General features: G+C 56.7%; 9 protein-coding genes across 9 annotated transcripts in view; 5 read left to right on the top strand and 4 right to left on the bottom strand.

Annotated features, from left to right (window-relative positions):
- The first annotated feature begins 475 nt into the window (after nucleotides 1–475).
- On the top strand, nucleotides 476–4713 carry SODALDRAFT_335109 (NF-X1 type zinc finger protein). The gene is made up of 4 exons (XM_028612382.1): nucleotides 476–1198; nucleotides 1339–3087; nucleotides 3245–3387; nucleotides 3465–4713. The coding sequence occupies exons 1-4, from the start codon at nucleotides 669–671 to the stop codon at nucleotides 4592–4594; spliced, it is 3552 nt and encodes a 1183-aa protein (XP_028464698.1). The 5' UTR covers nucleotides 476–668; the 3' UTR covers nucleotides 4595–4713.
- Nucleotides 4714–5348: 635 nt separating this feature from the next.
- On the bottom strand, nucleotides 5349–6489 carry SODALDRAFT_209637 (alpha/beta-hydrolase). The gene is made up of 2 exons (XM_028607264.1): nucleotides 5778–6489; nucleotides 5349–5706 (listed from the first exon to the last, which is right to left on the bottom strand). Exons 1-2 carry the CDS (start codon nucleotides 6389–6391, stop codon nucleotides 5532–5534), a joined length of 789 nt encoding a protein of 262 aa, XP_028464697.1. The 5' UTR covers nucleotides 6392–6489; the 3' UTR covers nucleotides 5349–5531.
- Nucleotides 6490–7044: 555 nt separating this feature from the next.
- SODALDRAFT_361718 (hypothetical protein) lies at nucleotides 7045–8901 on the bottom strand (the record flags this gene model as incomplete). The annotated part of the gene is made up of 12 exons (XM_028614401.1): nucleotides 7045–7271; nucleotides 7362–7442; nucleotides 7600–7639; nucleotides 7698–7734; nucleotides 7799–7861; nucleotides 7892–7979; nucleotides 8051–8080; nucleotides 8142–8261; nucleotides 8294–8473; nucleotides 8578–8613; nucleotides 8678–8763; nucleotides 8897–8901. 12 exons carry the CDS (start codon nucleotides 8899–8901, stop codon nucleotides 7045–7047), a joined length of 993 nt encoding a protein of 330 aa, XP_028464696.1.
- A 54-nt stretch (nucleotides 8902–8955) lies between these two features.
- On the top strand, nucleotides 8956–12570 carry SODALDRAFT_361717 (hypothetical protein; the record flags this gene model as incomplete). The annotated part of the gene is made up of 7 exons (XM_028614400.1): nucleotides 8956–9062; nucleotides 9143–9197; nucleotides 9688–9944; nucleotides 10032–10504; nucleotides 10558–10766; nucleotides 11185–11307; nucleotides 11365–12570. The coding sequence occupies 7 exons, from the start codon at nucleotides 8956–8958 to the stop codon at nucleotides 12568–12570; spliced, it is 2430 nt and encodes an 809-aa protein (XP_028464695.1).
- A 653-nt stretch (nucleotides 12571–13223) lies between these two features.
- SODALDRAFT_335104 (hypothetical protein) lies at nucleotides 13224–14941 on the bottom strand. The gene has a single exon (XM_028612381.1). It carries the CDS (start codon nucleotides 14682–14684, stop codon nucleotides 13413–13415), a length of 1272 nt encoding a protein of 423 aa, XP_028464694.1. The 5' UTR covers nucleotides 14685–14941; the 3' UTR covers nucleotides 13224–13412.
- A 475-nt stretch (nucleotides 14942–15416) lies between these two features.
- Nucleotides 15417–17262, top strand: SODALDRAFT_298563 (EXS family protein). Its single transcript, XM_028608846.1, has 2 exons — nucleotides 15417–15673; nucleotides 15760–17262. Exons 1-2 carry the CDS (start codon nucleotides 15583–15585, stop codon nucleotides 16911–16913), a joined length of 1245 nt encoding a protein of 414 aa, XP_028464693.1. The 5' UTR covers nucleotides 15417–15582; the 3' UTR covers nucleotides 16914–17262.
- SODALDRAFT_341044 (glycolipid 2-alpha-mannosyltransferase) lies at nucleotides 17167–18566 on the bottom strand (the record flags this gene model as incomplete). The annotated part of the gene is made up of 4 exons (XM_028613012.1): nucleotides 17167–17475; nucleotides 17541–17979; nucleotides 18052–18405; nucleotides 18520–18566. 4 exons carry the CDS (start codon nucleotides 18564–18566, stop codon nucleotides 17167–17169), a joined length of 1149 nt encoding a protein of 382 aa, XP_028464692.1.
- A 1903-nt stretch (nucleotides 18567–20469) lies between these two features.
- Nucleotides 20470–22119, top strand: SODALDRAFT_361713 (hypothetical protein; the record flags this gene model as incomplete). The annotated part of the gene is made up of 1 exon (XM_028614399.1): nucleotides 20470–22119. One exon carries the CDS (start codon nucleotides 20470–20472, stop codon nucleotides 22117–22119), a length of 1650 nt encoding a protein of 549 aa, XP_028464691.1.
- A 577-nt stretch (nucleotides 22120–22696) lies between these two features.
- Nucleotides 22697–23106, top strand: part of SODALDRAFT_335099 (hypothetical protein) — a 2122-nt gene continuing 1712 nt past the window's right edge. Inside the window, exon 1 of the mRNA XM_028612380.1 lies at nucleotides 22697–23015. Within this exon, the coding sequence (XP_028464690.1) occupies nucleotides 22749–23015 (267 nt within the window). The 5' untranslated portion in view covers nucleotides 22697–22748. The remainder of the gene's footprint in view (nucleotides 23016–23106) is intronic.

Raw genomic sequence — 23106 nt, 5'->3', positions numbered from 1 at the left:
ATACTACCTTAGATAGATCTTACCTACGCGGAACCGGATATAGGGGTAACTTACTAGCCTATAGTTATCTAAAGAGTGAAAATAAGATTAGGTCTAGCGGTGGCGTTATAGTTATAGTAGTAGAATTCTTTTCCTTATAGCTTATTAGCTCGTTATTACGTTATAGACTTTTCTTTTACTACTAGGGTATTTATATATACGAATATATACTATAGCGTACGGGTGTTTTTTTCGTGCCTATAGAGTGTACCTACTAAATTTATAGGGACTTTTTCGAGTTGTTATAGTGTCCCCTGCGGCATGCGGTAACTTTTCCTGCCTGGACGGACATATCGCCATTATTTCCGACTCGAGGCTCTATCGATATAGAATATCTCCACGAAGTAGGACCAAACGCCCCGAGTGGCACTTCTTCACACTCAGATTAATTTGTGACTAGGAAGGTCTTTGTAACCTAATCTTCTCCCCTCTCTCCCTTCATGCACGCTGCCTTTTCTTCTTCTTTTCTCTTCCTATTATTTTTTTTTATTTTTTTTTATTTGTAAGAAGTCGCTGTATTTCAAAAAAGCGCACCAACCAACTCATAAACCACCTCACAACGCACAACCGTCGCCTTTTCCTGCCATCTCAACCAGTCAAGCATTTCACCGGACATTCCACCCATAACAATGTCGGAGAGCGGAGGAACCCAACCTCAAGCAGGTGGAGGAGCTCAAGGCCGAGGGAACCGATCCCAGCCGAGAGGAAGAGGTCGGAGAGGCCGTGGGAACCAAGCCCGCGGATCCCAGGGTCGCGGAACAGAGGCCAGTAATGCCATCACCACCGAGACTGCTCCGGCAGCGAGTAGACCGAACGACAACCCTGCTTCGGCATCAAACGCCCCTTCTCGAGGACAAGGTCGACCCCGAGGAGGAGGCGGAAGCAGTGATAGAGGCAGAGGCAGAGGCAGTGGTGGAGGCAGGGGACGAGGGAGAGGGAGAGGACGAGGGCCCGGGCTCAACCGTGAGCGTGAATGCGGAACGGGCTCTGGCTCGGATAGGTTTGGTGCAGTCATTCCCGGGACTCGCAGGACCTTCGGTGGCCATTTGACCTCCGAGCCACCTAACCCAGAGGAGTCCGTAGCCGGGCCGTCCGTCGCTGGAGGGCTGAGTGCAGATGCTCCGGAATTCGTTCCGGGTCAGCCCGTTGTACGGAAAGCGTAGGTGGTGCTTTTTCTTTTCTTTTTCTTTCTTTATTTTTTCTTCTTTTTCTTTCCCTCTCCTTGCCTTCATTTTCAAAGCACCCTGACATCTTGACCCCATGCAAAATTGGACATGGTTGTTGACAACCCTGGCATAGACCGCCACCAAAACAAAGGGCACCGCAACCTCGGTATCCCTTGGCGCCCAAGTCCACCGCCGAGGACCTGCCTACTCGGATTCACGAGGACATTCACAATGGACAGTACGAGTGCGTCATCTGCTCCAGCGAGGTTCTGCGTTCCTCGCGCATCTGGTCGTGCACCCTGTGCTGGACCGTGGTCCACCTATCCTGCGTCAAGAAGTGGCACAAAAGTCAGATCGAGAAGAAGGACCAGCAAGACCAGCAGCAGCAACAGCAACAGCAAGACCAGAACCTCCCGAAATCATGGCGCTGTCTGGGTTGTAACTCCGGCCTCACCGAAGAGCCTAGCTCGTACCACTGCTGGTGTGGGAAGGACATCAACCCAACCCAGGTCGCCAGCTTGCAACCTCACTCTTGCGGACAGACCTGCATGAAACCGCGGGGCACTTGCCCGCATCCGTGCTACGAGGAGTGTCATGCCGGCCCCTGCCCTCCTTGTGCACTTATGGGACCCGCTCAGTCTTGCTTCTGTGGCAAGCATGAGGTCACCAAACGATGCGTCGATACCGACTACGACAACGGTTGGGGCTGTGGCGAGCCTTGCGGCGACTTGCTCCCCTGCGGCGACCACCCGTGTTTACAGAAATGCCATCCCGGTCTCTGCGGCACTTGCGAAGTGCCTGTTCTGTCCACGTGCTATTGCGGAAAGGTCCGAAAGGAAATCCCCTGCGATAGACGAGGTGAACCACGGGCTTCCTTCAACTACGGCCAGCTCAAGGACGAGAGTGAGAATTCGGGGGCCGGGGAAGCTCCTCCTCCTCCTCCTCCTTTGGGGCCGTTCGATGGAATCTTCGACTGCGGCGCCGTATGTGGCCGGACATACGATTGCGGGCACCATCAATGTGAGAAGACATGCCACCCTCAGGACGAGACTCAACCACACTGCCCTCTCTCTCCCCATGTCGTGCACTATTGCTTCTGCGGGAAGACGCCGCTCCACGAGCTTCTGGACCAGCCCAGGCAATCCTGCGAGGACCCGATCCCCCATTGCGAGAAAGTCTGCGGGAAGCTCATGGATTGCGGCCATAACTGCGACAGGACCTGTCATACCGGCCCCTGCCTAACCTGCGAGCAAATGATGGAAATTGCCTGCAGGTGTGGCCGTACCACACACGAGATGCCCTGCCAAGGGGCAGACCCGAGCCCTCCCCTGTGCACGAGGGTCTGCCAGGCCCAGTTGAACTGCGGGAGGCACCAGTGCGGCAAGCACTGCTGCCCGGGTGAAAAGAAGGCCATCGACAGACAGGCCGCGAAACGAAAGAACCGAACCCAGGCCGCCTCCGCCTCCGCCGCAGCCGCCGGCGCCGAGGATATCGAAGCCGAACACATCTGCATCCGCGCCTGCGGGAGGACGTTGAAATGCGGAGCCCACCAGTGCCAACGCGTCTGCCATCGGGGACCCTGCCCGAGCTGTCTCGAGGCTATCTTCGAAGAGATCAGCTGCAACTGCGGCCGAACCGTCCTCCAGCCGCCGCAGCCCTGCGGGACTAGACCTCCCGAGTGCCGGTTCAGTTGCACGCGACGACCTCCCTGCGGCCACCCTCCCGTCGAGCACAACTGCCATCTCGACGATGTGCCGTGTCCCAAGTGTCCGTTCCTGGTGGAGAAATCTTGCATCTGCGGAAAACAGCGTCTGAAGAACCAGCCCTGTTGGTTTGATGAGGTTCGTTGCGGGCTTCCCTGTGGGGAGAAGCTCAAGTGCGGGTAGGTTGCCTTTTTCTTCTTTTTTTCCTTCTTTTTTTTCATTTTTCTTTCTTTTTTTCTTCTTTTTTTCTCTTTCTTTCTCTTTTTTCTTCTTCTTTTCTTTCCGCTTGTTTAGAGGTTGAGTGACAAGTGATACTAACACAATTATTCTCATCAGCGCCCACACCTGCAAGAAGACTTGTCATCGACCGGGCCAATGTGAGGATGCCCAGATACTAGGTTCTCACTGCGGCCAACCTTGCGGCAAGCCTCGGAAGTCATGCGGACATGCAGACCAGGATACCTGTCATGCCCCCTATCGTGAGTTTCCTCCTGTCCCCCGACATCAGCCTTTCCCATCTTCCAAGAAAACCTGTGCTGACAACAGACATCTACAGCATGCAAGGAAGACAAGCCGTGCCAGTCCAAGACGTTCATCACCTGCAGCTGCCAGAACCGCAAAAAGGCAGTCAAATGCCTCGCCACCCTGTCGAACCCAGACCCGGAGCGCGAGGCGCTGAAATGCGACGACGAATGCCTCCGGCTGCAGCGGAACCAGCGCCTGGCCGCCGCCCTCAACATCGACCCGGCCACCCACACCGACGACCACATCCCCTACTCAGACACCACCCTCCGCTTCTTCCGCGAGAACATGCGCTGGGCCGAGACCCAGGAGCGCGAGTTCCGCGTCTTCGCCTCGGACGGCGCCGAAAAGCGCCTCCGCTTCAAGCCCATGCCGGCCGCCCAGCGCGCCTTCCTCCACGCCCTCGCCGAGGATTATGGCTTCGACTCCGAGAGCCAGGACCCGGAACCCCACCGCCACGTGTGCATCTTCAAGACGCCCCGTTTCGTCGCCGCCCCTCCCAAGACCCTCGCGCGGTGCATCAAGATCCGCAACGCCCAGGCCCCCGCGCGCAGCGGCACTAGCACCGCCGCCGCCGCCCCCGACCAGGCCTCCCCAGCCCCACCACCACCCCCCTTCAACGCCCTCCTCCTCACAAGCCCCCGCTTCGCCCTCACGGTCGACGAGCTCGAAGCCGCCCTGGCACCCGACCTATCCACGCACAACACCCTCGCCTTCACGACCAGCTTCCTCCCCTCCGACGAGGTCCTCGTCCGCGCCGCCCCGGTAACGAGCTGGGGCACCTCCCCCGCCGCCACCGAGGCCTCGCTCTCCGCCCTGAAGCCGCTCGTCGCGCGCACCCTCGCCAGGGAAGGTCTCGCGGGCGCCGCGTCCCTCGTGCATGCCGACGCAGACTTGAACGTCATCCGCCGCGAGACGGACGCGGGGCCTCATTCCGGTGGTGGTGGTAGTGGTAGTGGTAGTAACGGCGGCTGGAGCGCCGTGGCGGGTCGTGCCGCCGCCAGGCCGCGGCAGGTGAAGCCGCTCTCTGCGCTACGGACGGAGGGTCGGCCGGCTAGTGGGTTCGTGAGCTTTTCCAAGGCGCCCAGGAGGAAGCTTGTGCAGGAGGGTGAGATGGAGGAGGATTGGGAGGCTGCGGCGGAGAAGATGGACCCCGAGGGTTGAGGTGGGTTGTTCTGGAGGGCCGTGGGGATGTATCAACCACGTAGCGAGATGTCATTTTAGTGAAGGCGTAGAGTCCGAATCCCTTACAGCCGTATCTCGGCTATGGGTCAACTAGAGAGACAGGAGAAGGCAAATAACATGACTGAATGCAAAAAGAAACCCCCCCCCCCCCTTTTGCCCGTCTATATATTAGCCACCCTTGGGCGAAGCAACACTCTCATGTCAAGGCAGGTAGCGTGGAAATAGGTTGGGGCCGGTTGTACCGCTTCGATTCATCATGTCTGGGCAAAGCAAACAGACGGAGGATATGAAAAGCTGCTCGCCTGAGAGTACATAAATCTATATACGTAACACAATGTCGTCGTGACTTCGTCCAATGTATGTACGCCCTCTGCAAGGTCTAATAGGAAGGAGGCGAGAAGAAAGAAGAAAAAAAAAAGAAAGAAAAAAGAGGTTGATGATGGCCAAAAGCCAGCGCCATTCCTCCTAACCCCGCGGATCAAAGCCATAGAGCCGCCTGAACCCCCAAGAATAAAAATAAAAAAATCATCAACTGACGAATGTTGTTGCATCTCGGTCTCCTCAAGTCCGAGAAAAAAGAAGGGTATCAAAGATGGCAAATTGTGCCGTCGCCAAACTGAGGGCGAGCTGCATCATCCAAATGTCGTAGGAACGCGGCCCCTCTCCAAGAACCCGCCTGTCGGTGACTGAACTATCATCCAGTTCATGAAGCTCATCATGTTCGTCCACAATTCATGGTGCCACGCATGCGGACCTCCTCTGGCGCATCACACCCAGCACGGCAGAAACAAGCGCTAAAGGCGAGACGGGTGACCAGATGACCAGACGCGATGGGCTGAGTCGTCCCCTGGCGCAATTTCCATTCAAGAACGGTACGTCGCGCAGAGAGCAACTTCGATTGGTGGAGGTCTCTGTCCTACAATTTCTCCGGCCGCGGCATCTTCTCATCCCCTGTTACGGAGGTGATGAAGTCGGCGATGGACTCGAAGTAGCCTTCTTCGACGACGCTCGAGTTGTGGTCGCCGCCGGGTAGGGGTTTCCAAATTTTCGGTGCGGTGGAGAGCTCGTATAGTTGGCGCATGTGATGTGGCCTAAGGGGAAGACCGGGATTAGTTGGGGAATCACAAAGATCAAAGCGAAGGGAACAAGTCAGAGCACGCACGGGACAATCTCATCCTGCAGCCCAGAGAGGAAGAGGGTGGGCACCGAGATGCTGCTTATCAGCGACTCGCTGGGCCAGACCTGGTGGCAGAGGAGGGTAAAGTATCGGGCGGGCGGGATGACGGAGGGGATGAGCTTCCGCATAGACAGGAAGGTGTTCTCGAGGACAAGACCGGCGATGTCGCCGTTCTTTTGGTTCTTGGCGACCAGCTTGATGCCGACGGCGCCGCCCAAGCTCTGGCCGTAGACGACCAGCTTATGGTTGCTCGTCTCGGCGCGGTTCCGGAGGTAGTCGAGGGCGGTCTGGGCGTCGAGGTAGAGGCCGGACTCGTCGGGCTCGCCGGTGGAGAGGCCGTAGCCGCGGTACTCGAGCATGAAGACGTTGCAGCCGATGAAGTTGATGATCATGCGGGCGATGGGGAGGCGGTGGCCGATGTTGCCGGCGTTCCCGTGGAACATGAGGACGGTGATGTCGGAGTTGCGGTTGCCGCGGGGGCCCCGGATGTAGTAGGCGGACAGCTTCTCTCCATCGGTGGTGGGGATGACGAGTTCCTCGAAGTCTTTGATGCCGAATTGGGAGGGTCTCGGGACTTCTGTCCTGGCATTCGGCGGCATGTGCGACGGGTAGATGAGAGCCCTGTGGCGAAGGGAGAGCAGAGGAGAATATGTCAGCCCGGTGGGTTGACCGCGATCGAGTAATGGGGGAGGTCCTCTTGTGGAATATCGATTTGCACAGTGGACGCTGTGCCTTGAGGCGAGGCTGACGGCAGAGAAGACAAAGCAAGCGAAACAGAAGGTGACTTACTTTTGCTTAAAGTATAGGAGGGAAGTCAAGATGGCAGCGACACCCTGAGAATGGGCGACATGACGAATTAGCTTGCGCAACCAAACTTGCCGAGTAAGCTGGCGGGAGGTAGAAGAGGTGGACGAGACCGCGTGCATGTGTAACGAGGGAGAAGAAAGAAGGGAAGTGAAGGGAAGAGAAGCGAAGGGACGCAGCTAGGTGCATACCGTGGAGGCCAGAGCAGGAAGCCTCATGTATCCTCCGACGGTGTTGAGAAGAGAAACGGTCTGTTCAAGGAATGAATTGGAGTTGGACGGAGGGTTGGAGGACGCCATGACGAACCAGGTCGACGGAGGGAAGAAGGGGGCCGAAAAGAAGAAGAGGTAAAAAAAATATAAAATAAAATAAAAAGAGTAAGCAGGATAGCGGGCCGGCCCTAGAAAAGGGCCACTTGGTTGGTGAGGTGTGAGTTTGTCTGATTGTATCAAGCCCAGACGAAGCTGCAGATAGAGTTGGCGGTCAGGCTCGGTCGGGGAAACAGCAATGGAGAAGTGACGGGGATGTAGTTAAATGCTCGTAGGTGGTTGGAGGACGGGCGTTTGAAGTCCTGTTCCCGGGGGCCCAGAGTGGATTCGTGCCCCTGTTCCCGTTGACTTGACGGGGAGTGGGCGGCACAACGGAATGAATAGACTGATTTCTGGTTCCTGTTAACTGTAGATGATGAGTGATTGTGGGCAGTAAAGGCGAAGAACGGGGTCTGCGTGTTAATAATTCAAAGCAGTGAATATCTATCTGGTGTACGTATGGTATGAAGATGTTCTGGAATAGGGAATTTCCGAGTCGAGTTGGGGTTTGGGGGCGGAGGGCGGAGGACGGCGTGTCCTTCAGGGGGGCATAAGTGGGGAGCTCACCGTTCACTGCTCAGTCAGCAAAGTAGGTACATCGAAGTACGTGTACGGATACATTTGGGACCATTCAACAATGCCTTACCTAAACAGCGGAAGAGTCACTATTGAGTCTAAGGTATAGACTGCCTGACTCTGGCTATATGGAAGGCTGCTGCCTGATTGGTCGGATGGCTGGTTATGTGAAGTGTCAAAACGATAAGTAATCATTGTAGAGGACTTCAGTACGCACTACAACGCACTCTTCCCAGTCCTGATGATGCGTACGACTTCAACACGACTCGCGATGGTCTACAGCCGGTTAGGGTGAAGAGGGACGAACGGTATACTCACACACTGCTCCGTAGATGCCGGTCCTCGTCAGGGCCGGTCACAGAGGTCTCGACTCTCGACGGTCTACGCCCGCGGCACACATCTATTCCGCACTCTTCGTCGTGGAGAGTAACATGTCTGCTGCGATTGCCACGACCAAAAACTCCAATCGGAAGACGTTGATCCCCGGTCTGCGACTCTCCTGCTCCGCAATCAAGGGGAGAGAAATAGTGAACCAACTTCAACTGTCAATTTACCGGTTAGCTGGTTCACTCGGGGACGAAGCAGCGTGAAGCGCAAGCTCTGGCGTGCGACGTTAGAACTGAAGGGTGTATTGACTTCGCGTACCCCGCCGGCGGCACACCGGGTTGACTGACCCTCATGACATGCACAACATCTTTCGGGCGGTAGCATTTATCTTGGCGACTGGGCAACGCCGTCGTGGGACGAGTTGGTTTGGTCGCGGAGTCGCGGCCATCAATGACTTAGGCCACAGATATGCATGATATTACCTACCTGCGTCTTCCCGCCGAACCCGCATGCGAGAGAACGAGCCTGGGTTGGGTGAGATTCTGGGTGTGCTACTGGGTATGGAGAGGGAGAAGGTTGGTGAGTGTAAGACTTGGGCGGTTCGCTCCTTGTCTTTGTCCTCCGTGGGAAAGGTTTGCCAAGATGAAGTAGAGTAGTCTGCCGAGCCTGCCGTCGTTCATATCGCTCATACGAAGAGAATCTTTTAACTGTCTGCTTCCTTGGATCCGTCCGTCTTAGTAGGGAAATGGTGAGACAGTGATCATAAGAACGGTCGATGACGTAGGGAGACCCCATCTCCGCGTACCCTGTTCTGGTACAACGTGCCTTATACCTTACCCTGTCCCGATATCATATCGGTGGTGATCATACCAGGGAGTGCGCGACCTAGACAAGGCGTACGGTAATTACATGTAGTGTCATCTTCGCTGGGTTCCGGAAAGAGGTTGGAAATTTGTCTGGTTTGCAATTGCGTCCTCTCGCCTCCTCATGCGTCTCCGAAAAGGCCCGAGGCTATATACGGTAACACCTACTATGAGGATCGAGATCATCTGGTAGACGCCATCCATATTTAGGGATAATTAGGAGCACACCATGGCGTTGGGCAGCCGATTCGCGGTGGAAATTAATTGACCCAGGCAGGCGGGCCAATGGACAACGCGTTTGGGGCGCGTTTTGGATTCATTGGGTTGAATGGCGGGGCAAGTCGGCAAATCCCTCCACTTTATAATCCTGGTGGTCCCCGTGACAACCAGGGGTACTGAGAGGGGTGGAGTGGTTTTTTTGTAGCACGTGAGGCGTGTCTCTAAGCACAGACCATTTAATGTCGTGTTTTAGGTCCACCGTCCTGCCGGGCTGGACCGTTGTGGAGAGGATAGCCCCTTCCCTTTTGGTGCCTTGTACAAGTGTAATTACCTCACAGAAGGGTAGGAAAGTGCGAGTAAAGCAGAAATTTCAGGAAGGAAAGCCTCGCTATCTATAATGTACCTCGATGTACTAATTGTCTTCAAAGGCGTGGAAGGAGATGAGAGCGTTTTGACTTGACAAGAACTGATCGTTCTCTCTTTCAAGCCCATATACTGCATACCTCCCTTATAGGTGAGTGGATTATATCCGTGCCTCGTACAGGTACGAATATGGTTATCCGATAGTTGCTTTTGCGTGTGGGAACGTGGGGACATCGTCCAATATTGGCACACAAACCCTGACTTGCCCCGTTTTGTTTTTGTTTATTCTTTTTTCTTTCTTTTTTTTCTCCCCCCACCCAGGAGCTAACCATCATCATCTTATTCCTCTTTTTATTGCAACATAGTGCGAGAATCAGAGACGGCCCACACTTGGACGACTAGCTCGGAAGAAAAATCAGCTCTCAGTTACTGTAGCAGATCTCTTTTGGACTCAACCGTGCATCGTACGGAGTTGGGAGCTCTTCTCTTCCCTCCGCACTCGAACTCGCCGTTCCCGAGTCTTCGCATCAGCATTCTGCTCCTTCTCCTTCTCTTCTGATTCTATTCTTAACCTGGAATCGACCCCGAGTCGCAGAGTTACAGTCGCGGATCGACCACCAACTTGGCGCTTTGGTTCTCACTCCTGAAGCGCGAAACGCCGCGGGGGCAGACTCGTCGAATTCATCCAGCCAGTCCCCATCAAGGGATAGACCATCTCTTCTGGTCCTGATACCTTTGGCTTTCTCCTTTCCCTCACATCCTGGTTCATTCTGAGACAGGGACATCGACATCGACATCGACATCGACTCAACACCAACGCCAACTCGATTTTCTCTTTTGCAATCCACCAGATCAATCTGCTACAAAGCCATCTGGACCTGCACCGCCGCCACGGCTACGGATAAAAACGAACCGTTCGATTTTCAGAAGCAGAAAGGCTCCTCTTGGCGAACCAAGAACCTTACTAGCTCAGCTTGTCCCTGTCCCTTACATCGCCCTTTTCACCTTTGGGCCTTTTTGACAATCACCTCCCGTCTTGTTCAAGACGGGCCTAAGGCGCTGCAGCCCATTTTGTGCCCCATCGTCCGTCATCCGTCATCCGCCGGCATCCCGACCCCGACCAACGACGGCGTCTCGAGAGATTGCGTATCTGCTGCAAGCTTCTTCTACTGCATCCAATCCCACCAAAGCACCCCCCCTTCCAATCCAAGACCCCTCCACCCGCGTCATTCCAGTCACGTCCTACGAGCCAGTCAGGCCCTCTTAGGGAACGCATCTGCCCAACGCTCTTCTTTGCAGCATCAGTGCCCAATCATCGAACTCTTCGACGCACATTTCGCATATTCGCACATTTTGAGCCCCTCATCGCCCTCATCGCCCTCATCGCCCTCATCGCCCTCATCGCCCTCGTCGATACCTCTCGCGTCCGTCGTCATCCAGCAACGAAAAAATCCCGGTTCCCTGTTGTCGCCTCCGTTGCGCCCCTCGCCATCATGGTTTCCTTCTCGTGTGAGGTGCGTTGATCTCCCGGTTTTTCTTAGCACCCCCCTCTTACTTCCCATTCCATCTCTCCCCTTTTCGGCTCCGTACCCCCGCTGTATCCATTCCCATTCTCAAATTGAGACCACCAGCATCATATTCCACGCACGTTCCTAGACGCACATACCTGCACACATACCATACTTGCACACAGCCCCCATTCGATCCCTTGTTTGACAAGAACGCGCCGTCACTTTCATCGACACACTTTCCCCTTCAGATATTTACCCTTACCTATCCCGTACTCACTCCACTCTCCCTTCCCATTCGCATCTCTCCTTTTTTCCGTCCCCCCTTGGAGCATTTTCCTGCCCTTGCATCCAATCAAGCCAATCATTGTGTTTCGACCTCGAAACCCCCGCCATCTAACGAATCTTTCCTTTGCTTTTACAGAACTGTGGTGATGTCTTGACCAAAAAGAAACTCGACCCGCACAGAAACCGTTGTCGAGGCGCCACTTTCACCTGCATTGACTGCATGGTACACTTCTATGGCACTGAATATCGGTCGCACACGGTACGTTGAACGCTCCCGCCCCCTTTCGACGGTGATGCATTGACTGAGACGCCGCAGAGTTGTATAACCGAGGATCAAAAGTATCAAGGCGCGCTCTATAAGAACAAGAAGGCCAAGACCAACAATAACAACAACAATAACAACCACGAGTTCAACGACACTGCCGCCACCGCACCGTCTGTGCCGGAACACATCATGATGCAGCAACCGTACGTCGAGGAGGTTCCCGACGCCGAGTACGAAGATGTGAGCGATGACGGAAAGTCGCGCGCCCACCTTCCCCAAGCGCCCTCTCCACCCCCAGCGGGCGATGGCCACGTCAACGTCTTCGACTTCCTCGATGCTTCCGCTACTCCGAATGCTTCGACCCTACAGCTAGCAGCAGCAGCAGCAGCCGCGAGCGAGGAGACCCAGCTCGTCCGTTACGAGGGAGACGGGACAGAGACAGAAACCTATCTGGACGAATCCGGTCAGATGGTCGACGATAACCCCCATGCCATGGTCCAATACGGTACCGGGCCCGTTCCGACAGCCCCCTACGAGACACCCGCCCCTCGCACCGAGAGGAGAAAAACGGGCTCCGAACTGAAGAAGGACAAGAAGCGAAAGCGACTCCACCTGGACACCGACCAGATCATGGCCGACGCGCCACCCGTGCTCCATTCCGGCTTGACCGGTGGCCTCAATCGCATGATGGCCCCCATGTTCCCGCCGTCGCCCGACTACTCGGGCGGCGATGCAGATGCCGCCGACCCATCGCCCGGCAGCCCGCTGAAGCTGAAGAAAAAGAAGCAATCGAAGCAGTCCAAGCACTCGAAGCGGTCCGAAGGCAGCCTCGGCAGCAACCTCCTGGCCCTCATGGGCGCCGGCAGCAGCTCCAAGTCCAAGTCGAAGAAGAGGAAGGTCTCGTCCTCGTCGAGGAAGTCGTCTTCTCAGCACCGCCATTCCGACAGGGAAAAGGCTCCCAAGCTGATCGAGTACCGGCCGCAGTCGCGCGGCGAAGACAAGGACGGCCACGGCGATGGCGATCAGCAGATGATCGTCTACCGGCCGCGCGCCGACCTGCTCCTCTCCTACGTCGAAAGGGGACCTGAGAGCGAGCGCGGGTACAGCATGCGGAAGGCGCTGCGGCACTACCACCGCGAACGGAACGCGAGCTCGGACTGCCTGGGTAAGGCGATGGAGGAGAAGGAGCTGTGGCGGTCCTTGCGGATGCGCAAGAATGACAGGGGCGAGATTGTGTTGTTCGGTCTAGAAGGGTGAGCGAGACATGGAGCAGACGAGAGGAATTGAAGCGAGGTTGTGGTACGGGAGGAAGTTGTTGATATCCAAAAAAGGGGGGGAAGGGACAAGGGGTAAGGTAATCTAAGGATGGATGGAGTCTGGGGAGCGCCATTGAACTTTTCTGTTTTGTTGTTCCATTTTTCCTTATTTGGGTGTCGATGTTCCTATTACTCCGTTCGCAACCACCCAACCCCTATGATACCTATGAATCTGGAACGAGGTCTTGAGGCCGGCGATGGAAGTCAGAAAATGGATGAATCAAGGTGGGTTTGCTCCATATGGTCTTATTGTTGTTCTGCTATTTCTGTCCGTTTTCGGGCCCGTGTTTCTTCTCTCTTTTTTCCCCTTTTCCCCCTTTTATCCTCCTTTTTTTCTTCTTTTCTTTTCTTCTTTCTTCCTTTCTAATTGTTCTGTTTAATCTGTGATTTACTGTTATTTTTCATTTCGTCCTCTCGGCCTGTGGCGGACATGCTCCTAGCTGGTCTTCGAGCTTTTAATCAGAGTAATGCCACATGCTCTCAGCGGTTCTTTCTTTGCAGTCGGTTGCTCAGAACTCTGTTGTCGGATTTACGAGGCATCTGTATTACTTACCCTTGACGACTCGCGACTTTGGGGAGGACTTTGGACTACTATTTTTTTTGTATTTTCCTTCGTTTGGTGTAGTGTATTGTATTGTCTAGAATTAGATCGAATTGTTCCCATTGCCACCTGTCTCTCATGACGACTGTCGACCAGAGCCTCGCCGATCTCTCATATATATATATATGTATGTATACACACAGTAGACATCCCCCGCCGACCTCTTCCACACCCAGGCCATCCTAACCCACCCGCAACGGCAAAATATGCTGCACCGTAGCCTCCCTCCTACACAACGGACACTCCGGCTTCTCCCTTACCCAATCCCCAATACAATCCCAACAAAACACATGCCCGCACGCCGTGGCAGCCGGGTCTCGCATCTCCTCCAAGCAAAGCGTACACCTGCGCTGCTGCGCCCCGGCCACGAACGCCATGACGCTCTCGTCGCGCAAGTCGTACCGCGCACCACCCCCGCCACCCGCACCATCTGTCGGTGGCACGGGCGTGTTCGTCAGGCGCGCAAGATCGACCCGCGCGCCGCGACCCGACGCGGGGATAGCAGCGCGGTTTTCATCCGGGAGGAGGACGGAGGTGTTGGTCGCGTAGGCGGCGGCGTTGAGGGTGACGTCTGCGTCGCGGATGGGTGAGAGGCTTTCGCGTCGGCGGGAGGACGCTTCCTCCTCCTCCGACGACGACGGGTCATGTTGTTGAAGGCCCAGAGTCGGGAGGAGGGCGTGGCGGAGGTGCAGGTAGGATTGGACGGAGAGCTGGACGAGGAGGAGCAGGCCGAGGAGCTCGTAGCCGGCGCGGTCCGGGGTGGAGGGGACGGCGCGGGTGAAGACGTAGCGGAGGGAGAGGAGGCGCTTGGCGAGCTCGTAGTAGGTCCCCGTGAAGTAGAAGGTCGTTAGGGTCACGGCGTGTAAGGGCGCGGAGGAGGTGAGGGAGGGGAGGTGGGCGAGGAGGTAGCGGTAGATTGCGATCCGTCTTGTGGGTTTGCTGGCGGTCCCTTTCGGGTCGGAGGACGCGTCTGTGGGGCTGTTGGTAGCGGTGGCGGTAGCGTCGAGCCGGGCGAGGCGGGTTTCGAGGAGGCGGCGGAGCCGGTTGCGGAGGGATGGGAGGGTGCGGCTGAAGAGGTAGGGAAGGACGACGCTGCTGGCTATGTAGGCGGCGCGGCGGCTGAGGGCGGGGAGGGGGTCGGAGGAGGAAGTGGTGATGATGTGTTTGTTGTTTTTGTCGGTATTGTTAGGCTGGGCGTGGACTTGGACGACATCGCAGTATTCCTCGCCGAGGGTTCGGTTGCCCACGAGGGTGGTGAGGCAGAGGTAGAGGGCGTCGGCGAAGGTGCGGGATTCGCGCGACCATGCGTGGGCGGAGCGGACGCCGAGGAGACGACGGTGGAGATCGGAGAGGGAGTTGGCGAGGGAGCCCTTGAAGTAGGCGTCTTTCTGGTGGGCGCGGATGATGTCGGGGGCGGCAGCGTAGGGATATGGGAGGGCGGATGGAGTGGCCATGTTGGCGTCGTCTGGGGGCGGCCGCCCGTGGCCTGGGTATATGTTGGTGGTGATGCTACCTGAAGCGCATGCCTTGGGGCCACGGGGTAGATGGATGCTTGACTTTGACGGGTATGGTTCAAGGGCAGTCGCTATGGATGCCGCTGTTGCTGAGTTGAAACAATACTTGAGGCGTCTGTATCCGTACTTGTACACTGTTGAGGCCCTGTTAAGGGTTCGGGAGCTGGTGTTTTAGCTGTGAAGCCGATAGATGGCCTTGGTGGTTGATGGTTGGACCTCGGGATCTCGGGAGTTCAGTCCCCGCGGCATGTGGAGTCCCACTTGACAGGTCACGTGAGATAGATGTTTGTACCTACCTAGGTACCTATTCAATGGGTCCACAAAGGATACGTACCGAATGCCAATCTCGACTGTTCATCTTTCGTACCACCGGACACAGCATGCTGGCTGCCAATTTAACGTCAGTCTTGCATTCAATCAGACAAATCCTGAGACATGAAACTGGTAGTTCTATAAAGTTTATAAAAAATAGAAAGAGAAAAGGAAAAAATTCTATTGCCTGGTGAACGGTGTAATCTCAAACAACAGTCGTGTCCTCTGTCTGATATCTGGAACTCACATAGACCCCTGAATTCTGACACCTGCCGACAGCTGACAGCCTCACCACCCCAGGTCCTCGTCATCTTCATTCCTTTTCTCCCTTCAAGGACAGATTCCAGATTCCTACATCAACGCTGACACGTCTCTTGGTCTTTCTTCGACCTCCAACTCCACACGCCACTCAATGCGGAAACGACGTCCTTGACGACTCCTACACACCTTTTCTCATGCATTTCGGGCCAACATAGCCCTCCTTTACGCCCCCCTCCCTCGATGGTTTCCGACGACCCCGTCAGCCATGGCCGGTGATCACAAGGTCGGGCAGGATTTCGACTTGTTCAGCCTGACATTCCCTCTTCCCTACCGTGTCGGCTTTATCCTCATCCTCGGTACGGCCCCTCCCTTCTGATCTCACCCAGTGCCCGTCCTCTTTATCCTTCCACTATATCTTCTTGCTAACAACTGTCCGCACCAGGTGTATGGGGCTGGGGCGTCAACCTCCAATACCTGGAACGCGCCAAAATCAACACCCCCTCGCTGATCCAATACCCCTCCCGATCCTCGCCGACCCAACCCCCCCACCACCTCTCGACCTACCGCCTGGCCACCGTCCTCTCCATCCTCTTCGCCTTCTCCCTCACCACCTTCTGGCTCTTCACCCGCGGCGTCCCCGACCTCGTCGTCCGCTATGACTGGATGCCCATGACCTTCCTCGCCGCCCTGGCCGCCCTCTTCTTCGCCCCGCTGCGCGACCTCGCCCGCAACGGCCGCCGCCGCCTCCTCACCTCTCTCCGACGCGTCAGCATCGGCGGCATCGCCGAAGCCAACGACGGCAAGTTCGGCGACATCCTCCTCGCCGACGCCCTGACCAGCTACGGCAAGGTGCTGGGCGACCTCTTCGTCGCCGTATGCATGTTCTTCTCGCCCTCCGCTTCCGCCACCGCCGCCCCGAACCGCAGCTGCGGCGGCCTCCTCGCCGTGCCCCTCGTCGTCGCCATCCCCAGCGCCATCCGGCTCCGCCAGTGTCTGATCGAGTACCTCCGCGTAAAGAGGGCGCCTTACAGGGAATCCTCCGGCTGGGGGGGCCAGCACCTCGCCAACGCGGCCAAGTACGCGACCACCTTCCCCGTTTTGGTTCTCGCGACGCTGCAGCGGCACCGCAGCCTCGCGGCGGGGGGGCCGCCGCCCAGCCCGGCCCTCGATGCCGCCTGGGCCGCCGCCGCGCTGCTCAACTCGCTCTACTCGCTCTGGTGGGACGTCACGAAGGACTGGGACCTGACGCTGTTTTCGCCGGCGCGCCGCGGGGGAACCAGCTTGCGCGAGCAGCACCCTTACGGGCTGCGTGGTCGCTTGGCGTTCCGCCAGCCGGTCGTTTACTACGCCGTCATCGCTCTCGACCTCGTCTTGCGCTGTACCTGGGCCACGAGGCTGAGTGGGCGCCTCGCCCCGCTGAACGACCGGGAGGGGTTCTTGTTTCTGCTGCAGCTGCTGGAGGTGTTCCGGCGGTGGGTCTGGATCTTCTTCCGCGTCGAGGCGGAGTTTATTAGGAATTCTTCTTCCGCCGGCCTGGGCGTTGATGACATCTTGCTGGGCGACTATAAGGAGGACTCGGAGGACGACGATTTGTAAAGGATTAAATTATTTATCCTTTTTTTTTTTTTGTGTATAATAGATCACATCATTCGACTGTTTACCACGCCGACTCGGATTTTTGTACAAGCGACGGCATGACTTGATAAGGAGGGTATCTCAACATTATGAATATACAAGGCGGATGGAATCGGCGCCGCCCAACGCCAATGACATTATAATTAGGTACAGGAAGGAATAAAAACGGGGTATCCCAAAACAGCCTCAATGGTCCGGCTATCAGGCCCAGCCATCAGGTCCAGGGCAGCCATGGCTGGCTGCCAGGCGTATTAGGTGCGGTGAGCTTATTCAGACAAACGGCCGGGTGGTTCCTCCGCTCCTTGTAGCCTTTGCATTCGCAACGGCAACCGATGCCACCCTCTACCTCGGGTTGCCAGGGCCTCTTCCCCAGGGCCTCGGATTCGGGGAGCTGGCCGCCCAGCGCGTTGGCGGGACACTGCCAGAGCTCGTCGTGGCGGTAGCCGATGTCGTCGAAGTGATGGACCTGCGAGGGGTGGAGAAGCATGGCGACCGCCAGCGAGTGTATGGCGGCATCGCCCCACTAAGGCACTGTGTCAGAGAGTGTTGGGCAGCGGCAGAACAGCGAGGGAGCAGAACAGAACATACCCGCTCAAAATAAAAGCCGCCGCGGCGGTCCATGGCATCAAAATACGCCTGATACTGGCTCCCACGGAAAAAGTCCATGTCCCCAATCTCAAAGTTGCTCCAGTAGTGGCAGCCGTTCCAGGCGTCGCCGTGCCTGTCGCGGTTGCCGAGGAGGCTCGTGAGCGAGCGGAGCGGGTACGGGAGGGGCGAAGGGTCGACCATGGCCTTCCACAGCGGCGAGGAGGGGATGCCGGCGGCGTCCTTGTAGTCGGCGGTGTGGCGGAAGAGGGAGGGAACGGTGCTGAGGACCTCCCAGATGGCCATGGTGAAGCCGTAGACGTGGCCGCGCTTGGCCATCTCGACGAAGGGGTCGTAGGTGATGGAGCAGAAGAACTCGGTGTCCGGGTCGAGGCGCCAGTACCACTTGTATTTCTTTAGGATGTCCATGTTGTAGAACTTGCTGAGGTTTGTCTGTAAGCTATGCCATGCACTTTCTTCTCCTCTCATCGTCGAGGGAAAAAAAGAGACTCACCCCGAGTAAAACCGGCACATATGATGGTAGCCCTCCTTCCCGGCATGAGGCCAATCGAGCTGCTTCTGCCGCACCATGCTCGCCCTGGCGGCATCCCGATCAACCCCGTCCGGATACCCAAAATCAGACTCGGACATGACCTCGAAATGCGTCTCGGCCGACGTGGCCCTGCTCAAGGCCCGGATGAACCGCTTGTCCCACGGCTCGTGGTTGAGGAAGACGATGGGATACTGGAACCAGCGGTTGAAGTGGCGCTCGAACGACTCGATGGCGCGCTGGGCGGCCTGGCGCTCGGAGTTGCGCGCCATCATGACGACGACGGCGTCCTCGCGGGGGGCGTCGACGTCGGGTTCCCTGCATTGGGTCTGGTAGGGCTTGTCGAGGTGGAGGGCGGGGCGGGCGACGAGGAAGCTGCGCCAGTGCAGGTAGGATTCGAGGAGGGCGAGGAGGAGCAGGGCCCAGGCCCACCTGGGGAGGCCGAGAGCTCGCTTTGTGCGGCGTAGGAGAGAGGCCATCTCATTGGGTTGGTCCCAGTTGTCGAGTTGAGGCTCGCGATAAGGCGAAGAGCATGACGAGGAGTTGGAGAGTTAATTAGTAACCAAACTGAACCCCCAGTTGCCTCATGATTATCTCATGAGGATCAGGAGGTGGTGTTTCATCAGGGTTCATTATTAACCTTTTAGGGGGCTACTTCGTACGTACTGGTACAGAATCTTAGTACCTTCTCATACGAGTATTCCATAAGGGGTACGTACCATCAGCTCCGTTCCTTCAGGCCCCATACAAAACGGTCTCAGGGTCCTCTGATAGGGCTGCTGATAGGGCTGCTGATGTAACCTTGAATTCTGGTTTTAGCGCGACGAGCGGGTACAAAGACATGTACCTGAAGCTTAGCTCAACCTTCAGCCAAGGACGACTCTCTCTCTCTCTCTCTCTCTCTCCACACACGCACACACACAAACTTCGCAACTTCGTACGGGACTTCCAAACAAACAACGACACGGCCTCGACGTGAACAGCTCCGGATGCAGTTGTTCAAATCCCCGGACCGGGCGCAGAAGGAGCCGGGGCTTCACTATTCGACACAGCATGATAGGTAGATGGCTGACCGGTGACCCGACTCTCCTCGAGGGGGTTTTTCTTCTTTTTTTTCGCAGTTTGTCCAAACACTTCAAGCCATCTGCACGTTCCAATAGCACGGACACTACCGCCATTTCCTCTCCTTGACCGCCATCAAACTTCTTTGTTGCCATGTTTGCAAGGGAGAGGCAACGGACCTACCAGCAGCAGCTGGGCATGCATGTCATTGATATCGATGTCTTGGGTTGTCCTTCTTGTCTCCCTTTTCCAACAGAACCCGATCAAGGAGAGATCTCCGTAGCGATGAAGACGACGGTTCTTACACACGTGGGCCATCGGTAGATGCCGCTGCGTTTGTCTCTGCGCGTCTCGTCTGTCTGCTTGTGGACTCTTATGCCCATCGTTTGTCATTGATAGACTCGGACCTGGAAGATATGACGGATCAAACACTCACAATAACGAGATCTAATCCCTAGGTCTACTCGGAATCATCGAGTTCAAGAGTTGAACTGTGTTATACGATAAGATGAACGAGATGACATCTCATTCTCTTCATCTTGCATTCCGAGCCATCGGCGCACTAGGTTCACGACATCCGAAGTGCCGGGTCAGAGGGCTGAAGAAGTCCTCTCCTCCCACGAAGCCTCCTTATACAACGGTGTGTAGCACAGGTACTACACGACACTTGCGCCCACATGCCATGTGCTCGCCTTGGCATGGCTGGCCTGACCGGGGTGGGAAACGCCCAGCCAAATGATGTTGTTTTGTTGCATCATCGGCGACTCGCCCGCAGAACAAACAGTTGATCAGCTCGTGTAGCGTGAGGCGAGGGCGGGAGGGGTGAGGGGAGGCCAGCAGAAGGAAAGACGCCGTGACAAATGCTGAATCAGAGCAACACATAATACGCCAGCCTCGGTTCTCGTGCGCCCATTTTCACCCACCATCTCCTCTTATCCTTTCCGCTTTCTCGTCCTGCAGGCCCTCCGCCTTGCCTCGCCTTGCTTTGTCTGCGAGGGCGTCTATCTTGGTGCGTTGTGTACGGAGGCTTCCGAGTCCCCCCTCCGTCCGTATCCAGTCACCGCTCGGCCGACAAAGGCACCTTGCGCCTTCGCTTAGAGGATCCCGGACAAGAAGACCCGACATCTTGGATCGAACCGCTCAGCTTTATGCCTTCTTTGTTATGGTCTCGGCATACAGTTCAGCAATAGCCAACCAACGCGAGCGTGCGTTTCGGGACAGAGTTCTCCTTCATCTCCTACTCCAACAAAAGAAAACACGGGGCGTAAAGCGTTCATGAGCCCGTTGGAAAATTCCGTCGCGATATTGGGTCCAAGGGCCATGGGTCACCACCACCACTCCCTGCAGGAGATGATGGAACTTACCGTCCCTCCGCGGCAGGTTCTGCCTCCTCAGGCACCGTCTGACGGGTATGAAAACAGGCCTCTCCCCGCCGTTCCTCTCAGGAAGAAGATGAACTTCAAGTCTATGAATGAACCGTTCTGCATCACAGCGCAAGAGGAGTACAGCACGGCCTCTTCCCCTCCGTCACAACCGCAGACACCACGAAAGATGGTTCAACTTGGAAGTTCTACTCCCCTACTGTCGTCAGCCTTCATGGGCTCGCCCAGTCCAGGCAACAATTTCAACGACCCCTCCTCAGGCCGCGTCGACAAGATGACCAGCCATGATCCTCCCATCAGGGAAGGACTTCAGATCCGCACCAAAGACCTCGACCTCGGCTTCCACTCCCCAACCTTTCTAGACGATACCTCGAGCAGCACCTACTCGTTCCAAGACGACGACTGCACGAACCCATCCGTCGTCGGCGTCCCCGTCCCCGCCCCCGTCTCCGAGCCCTCGAGAACCCTGAGCCTTCTCGACACCCTCGACGCCGCCAAACAAGGGCAGGACACATTAACCCGCCCGTGCTACTACAGCCCCGCGGAGGACTACCCCACCTGGGTGCCAGCGTCCCCCGTCCCACCACACACCGGCGCCTTCCCGCTCGACAGAACCCGGGCGAGGCGGTGCCGCTACAGCGACCACCCGGCCGTAACCAGGACATCATTATCGAGCCCCCTATCCCCCGTCAGCATCGCCGAGAGCCTGCACCACTTCGAAACGATCCCCGCCCGGCGGGACAACTACAACGACTACAGCGCCGTCGGCGCCCGGGACCTGTACCACGCCACCGCGACGCAGATTGCCTCGTCCACCCAGAGTAGTACCCCGCTGGGGTCTCGCCCTTCGTCTCTTCAGAAAGACGTCGACTTTACCGTCGCTCCGCACATCGCTTCCTGGCTGGAAGCGACCGGGTCGGGGCACCACCACAAGCAGGAAGGCAGCGGCAACGGCAACGGCAACGACAACGGCGCGGGACAGCTGCCCCTCCATCTTCGGAAAAGGAACCCGGGGTTCGCGACAAGGGTGCTGCAGACGGCGAGGAAGAGCCCGCCCAGCAGCGTCACGACGCAGGGGCTGGGTCCCTCGTCTTTCGCGTTCGGGAAGGACGGCGTTCTTACGCCCCCCCACACGGCGCTGTCTCTGCCCCCCCGACTGCTGGGGTCCCCTGGTACGCGGTCGCAGTTTGAGGAGGACGAGGGGAAGGGCAGGATGGGGCGGTACTCGGAGGCGTTTTCGCGGGTGTTTCGGCGCAGTGGAAGCGGTAGCCGCGGTGGTGAGCAGCAGCAGCAGCAGCAGCAGCAGTCGCCCATGTGGCGGCGGAGTAGTGACTGTTCTGCGGCCGCTGCTGACGCCGACTTCCGAGCTGGTTCCAGCGACGGACGAGGGGTTGGTGGGTTGGATACGCCTTCGTCTTTCGGCCCTGGTCACGGCGTGTTGCTGCAGAAGACGCAGGAGCAGTGGCAGGGGCTGGTGGCGCAGGCGAGGAAGACGGCCGGGGCGATGGTCATGCCTCGGGATGAGAAGAAACGGGAAGCGCTGAGGGGCAGGATTCGGGTGATGCATGAAGCGGGAGGTGATATTTAGGACTACGGAATGGGTGACGATATCTATTTCTCGACATTGGGCGGAGTTTTATTCCCTTTTTTCCCTCATATATATATACACAACTGGGCATGAGAATGGACTTGGGCCTAGACGGAGCTGTGCAGCGACTTATAGAGATGGGAGAAAGAGACATGAATCAGATGGTGCCGAGTTGATAGCGTGAACAAACAGAGGCCTGGATGTAAGAACGAAGCAGAAGTATACGTCTACATTTCTACCGAAGCTCCGGCGCGGAACCAACCGATCGGCTTCGGGAGTGTCCCGCTCCCCGCGCCCTCGCATGACTTCCCTTGGATAAGCACAATAACGTAACGTAAGGTACTCTCCTGTTGGTTCCATTATTGGCATGAAGTATATGTACTTGCTGACTGGCGTAGACAAGTACCTTACACTTAGCTTGGTTAGGTACTTGAACAAGTCGTTCATCTAACGGCGTCTAGCCTCATGCCAAGCGCCGATCCCAACCCGCGCGTGAAGCCGCGGTGAACGTGCATTGGGTCACTCGGTCATCACAGCGAGCGATCCCCCTTTTGTCCCTACTATTCTTCCGACAGTAATAAATCATTCCCCCATCCTCCGTCCCAACTCTACCTTCCCTCGACCTCACCATGACCCAACTAGTCGGGTCGGACCCGTCTCCCGAATCGAACACTCATCGCACAGTTACCGAAGACTCCGACACTCCAAACAATCGGGACACCGCCCTGCCGCCGCCATCGGAACAAGACATCAGCGACATCGTCACCTACATTGGCAAAGCCTCGGCTTCCACGGGCCAGGAAAACGAGGTAGCAGGAGAAGCAGGAGACCGACACGAACACGCCACTTCTTATTGGGACGCCGGTGCCATGGCGCCCCTTAATGCCAGATCCGCGGTCCGTTCTAGTCCGGGTTAATCTTTTTTTTTTTTCTTTTTTTCTTTTTTTTTTTTTACTTCCGAACATTTTATATTACAGACCATCATGA

The sequence above is a fragment of the Sodiomyces alkalinus genome (assembly GCF_003711515.1).
Source record: "Sodiomyces alkalinus F11 unplaced genomic scaffold SODALscaffold_8, whole genome shotgun sequence".
NCBI classification, from domain to species: domain Eukaryota; kingdom Fungi; phylum Ascomycota; class Sordariomycetes; order Glomerellales; family Plectosphaerellaceae; genus Sodiomyces; species Sodiomyces alkalinus.
This window is presented reverse-complemented; position numbering and strand designations above follow the sequence as displayed.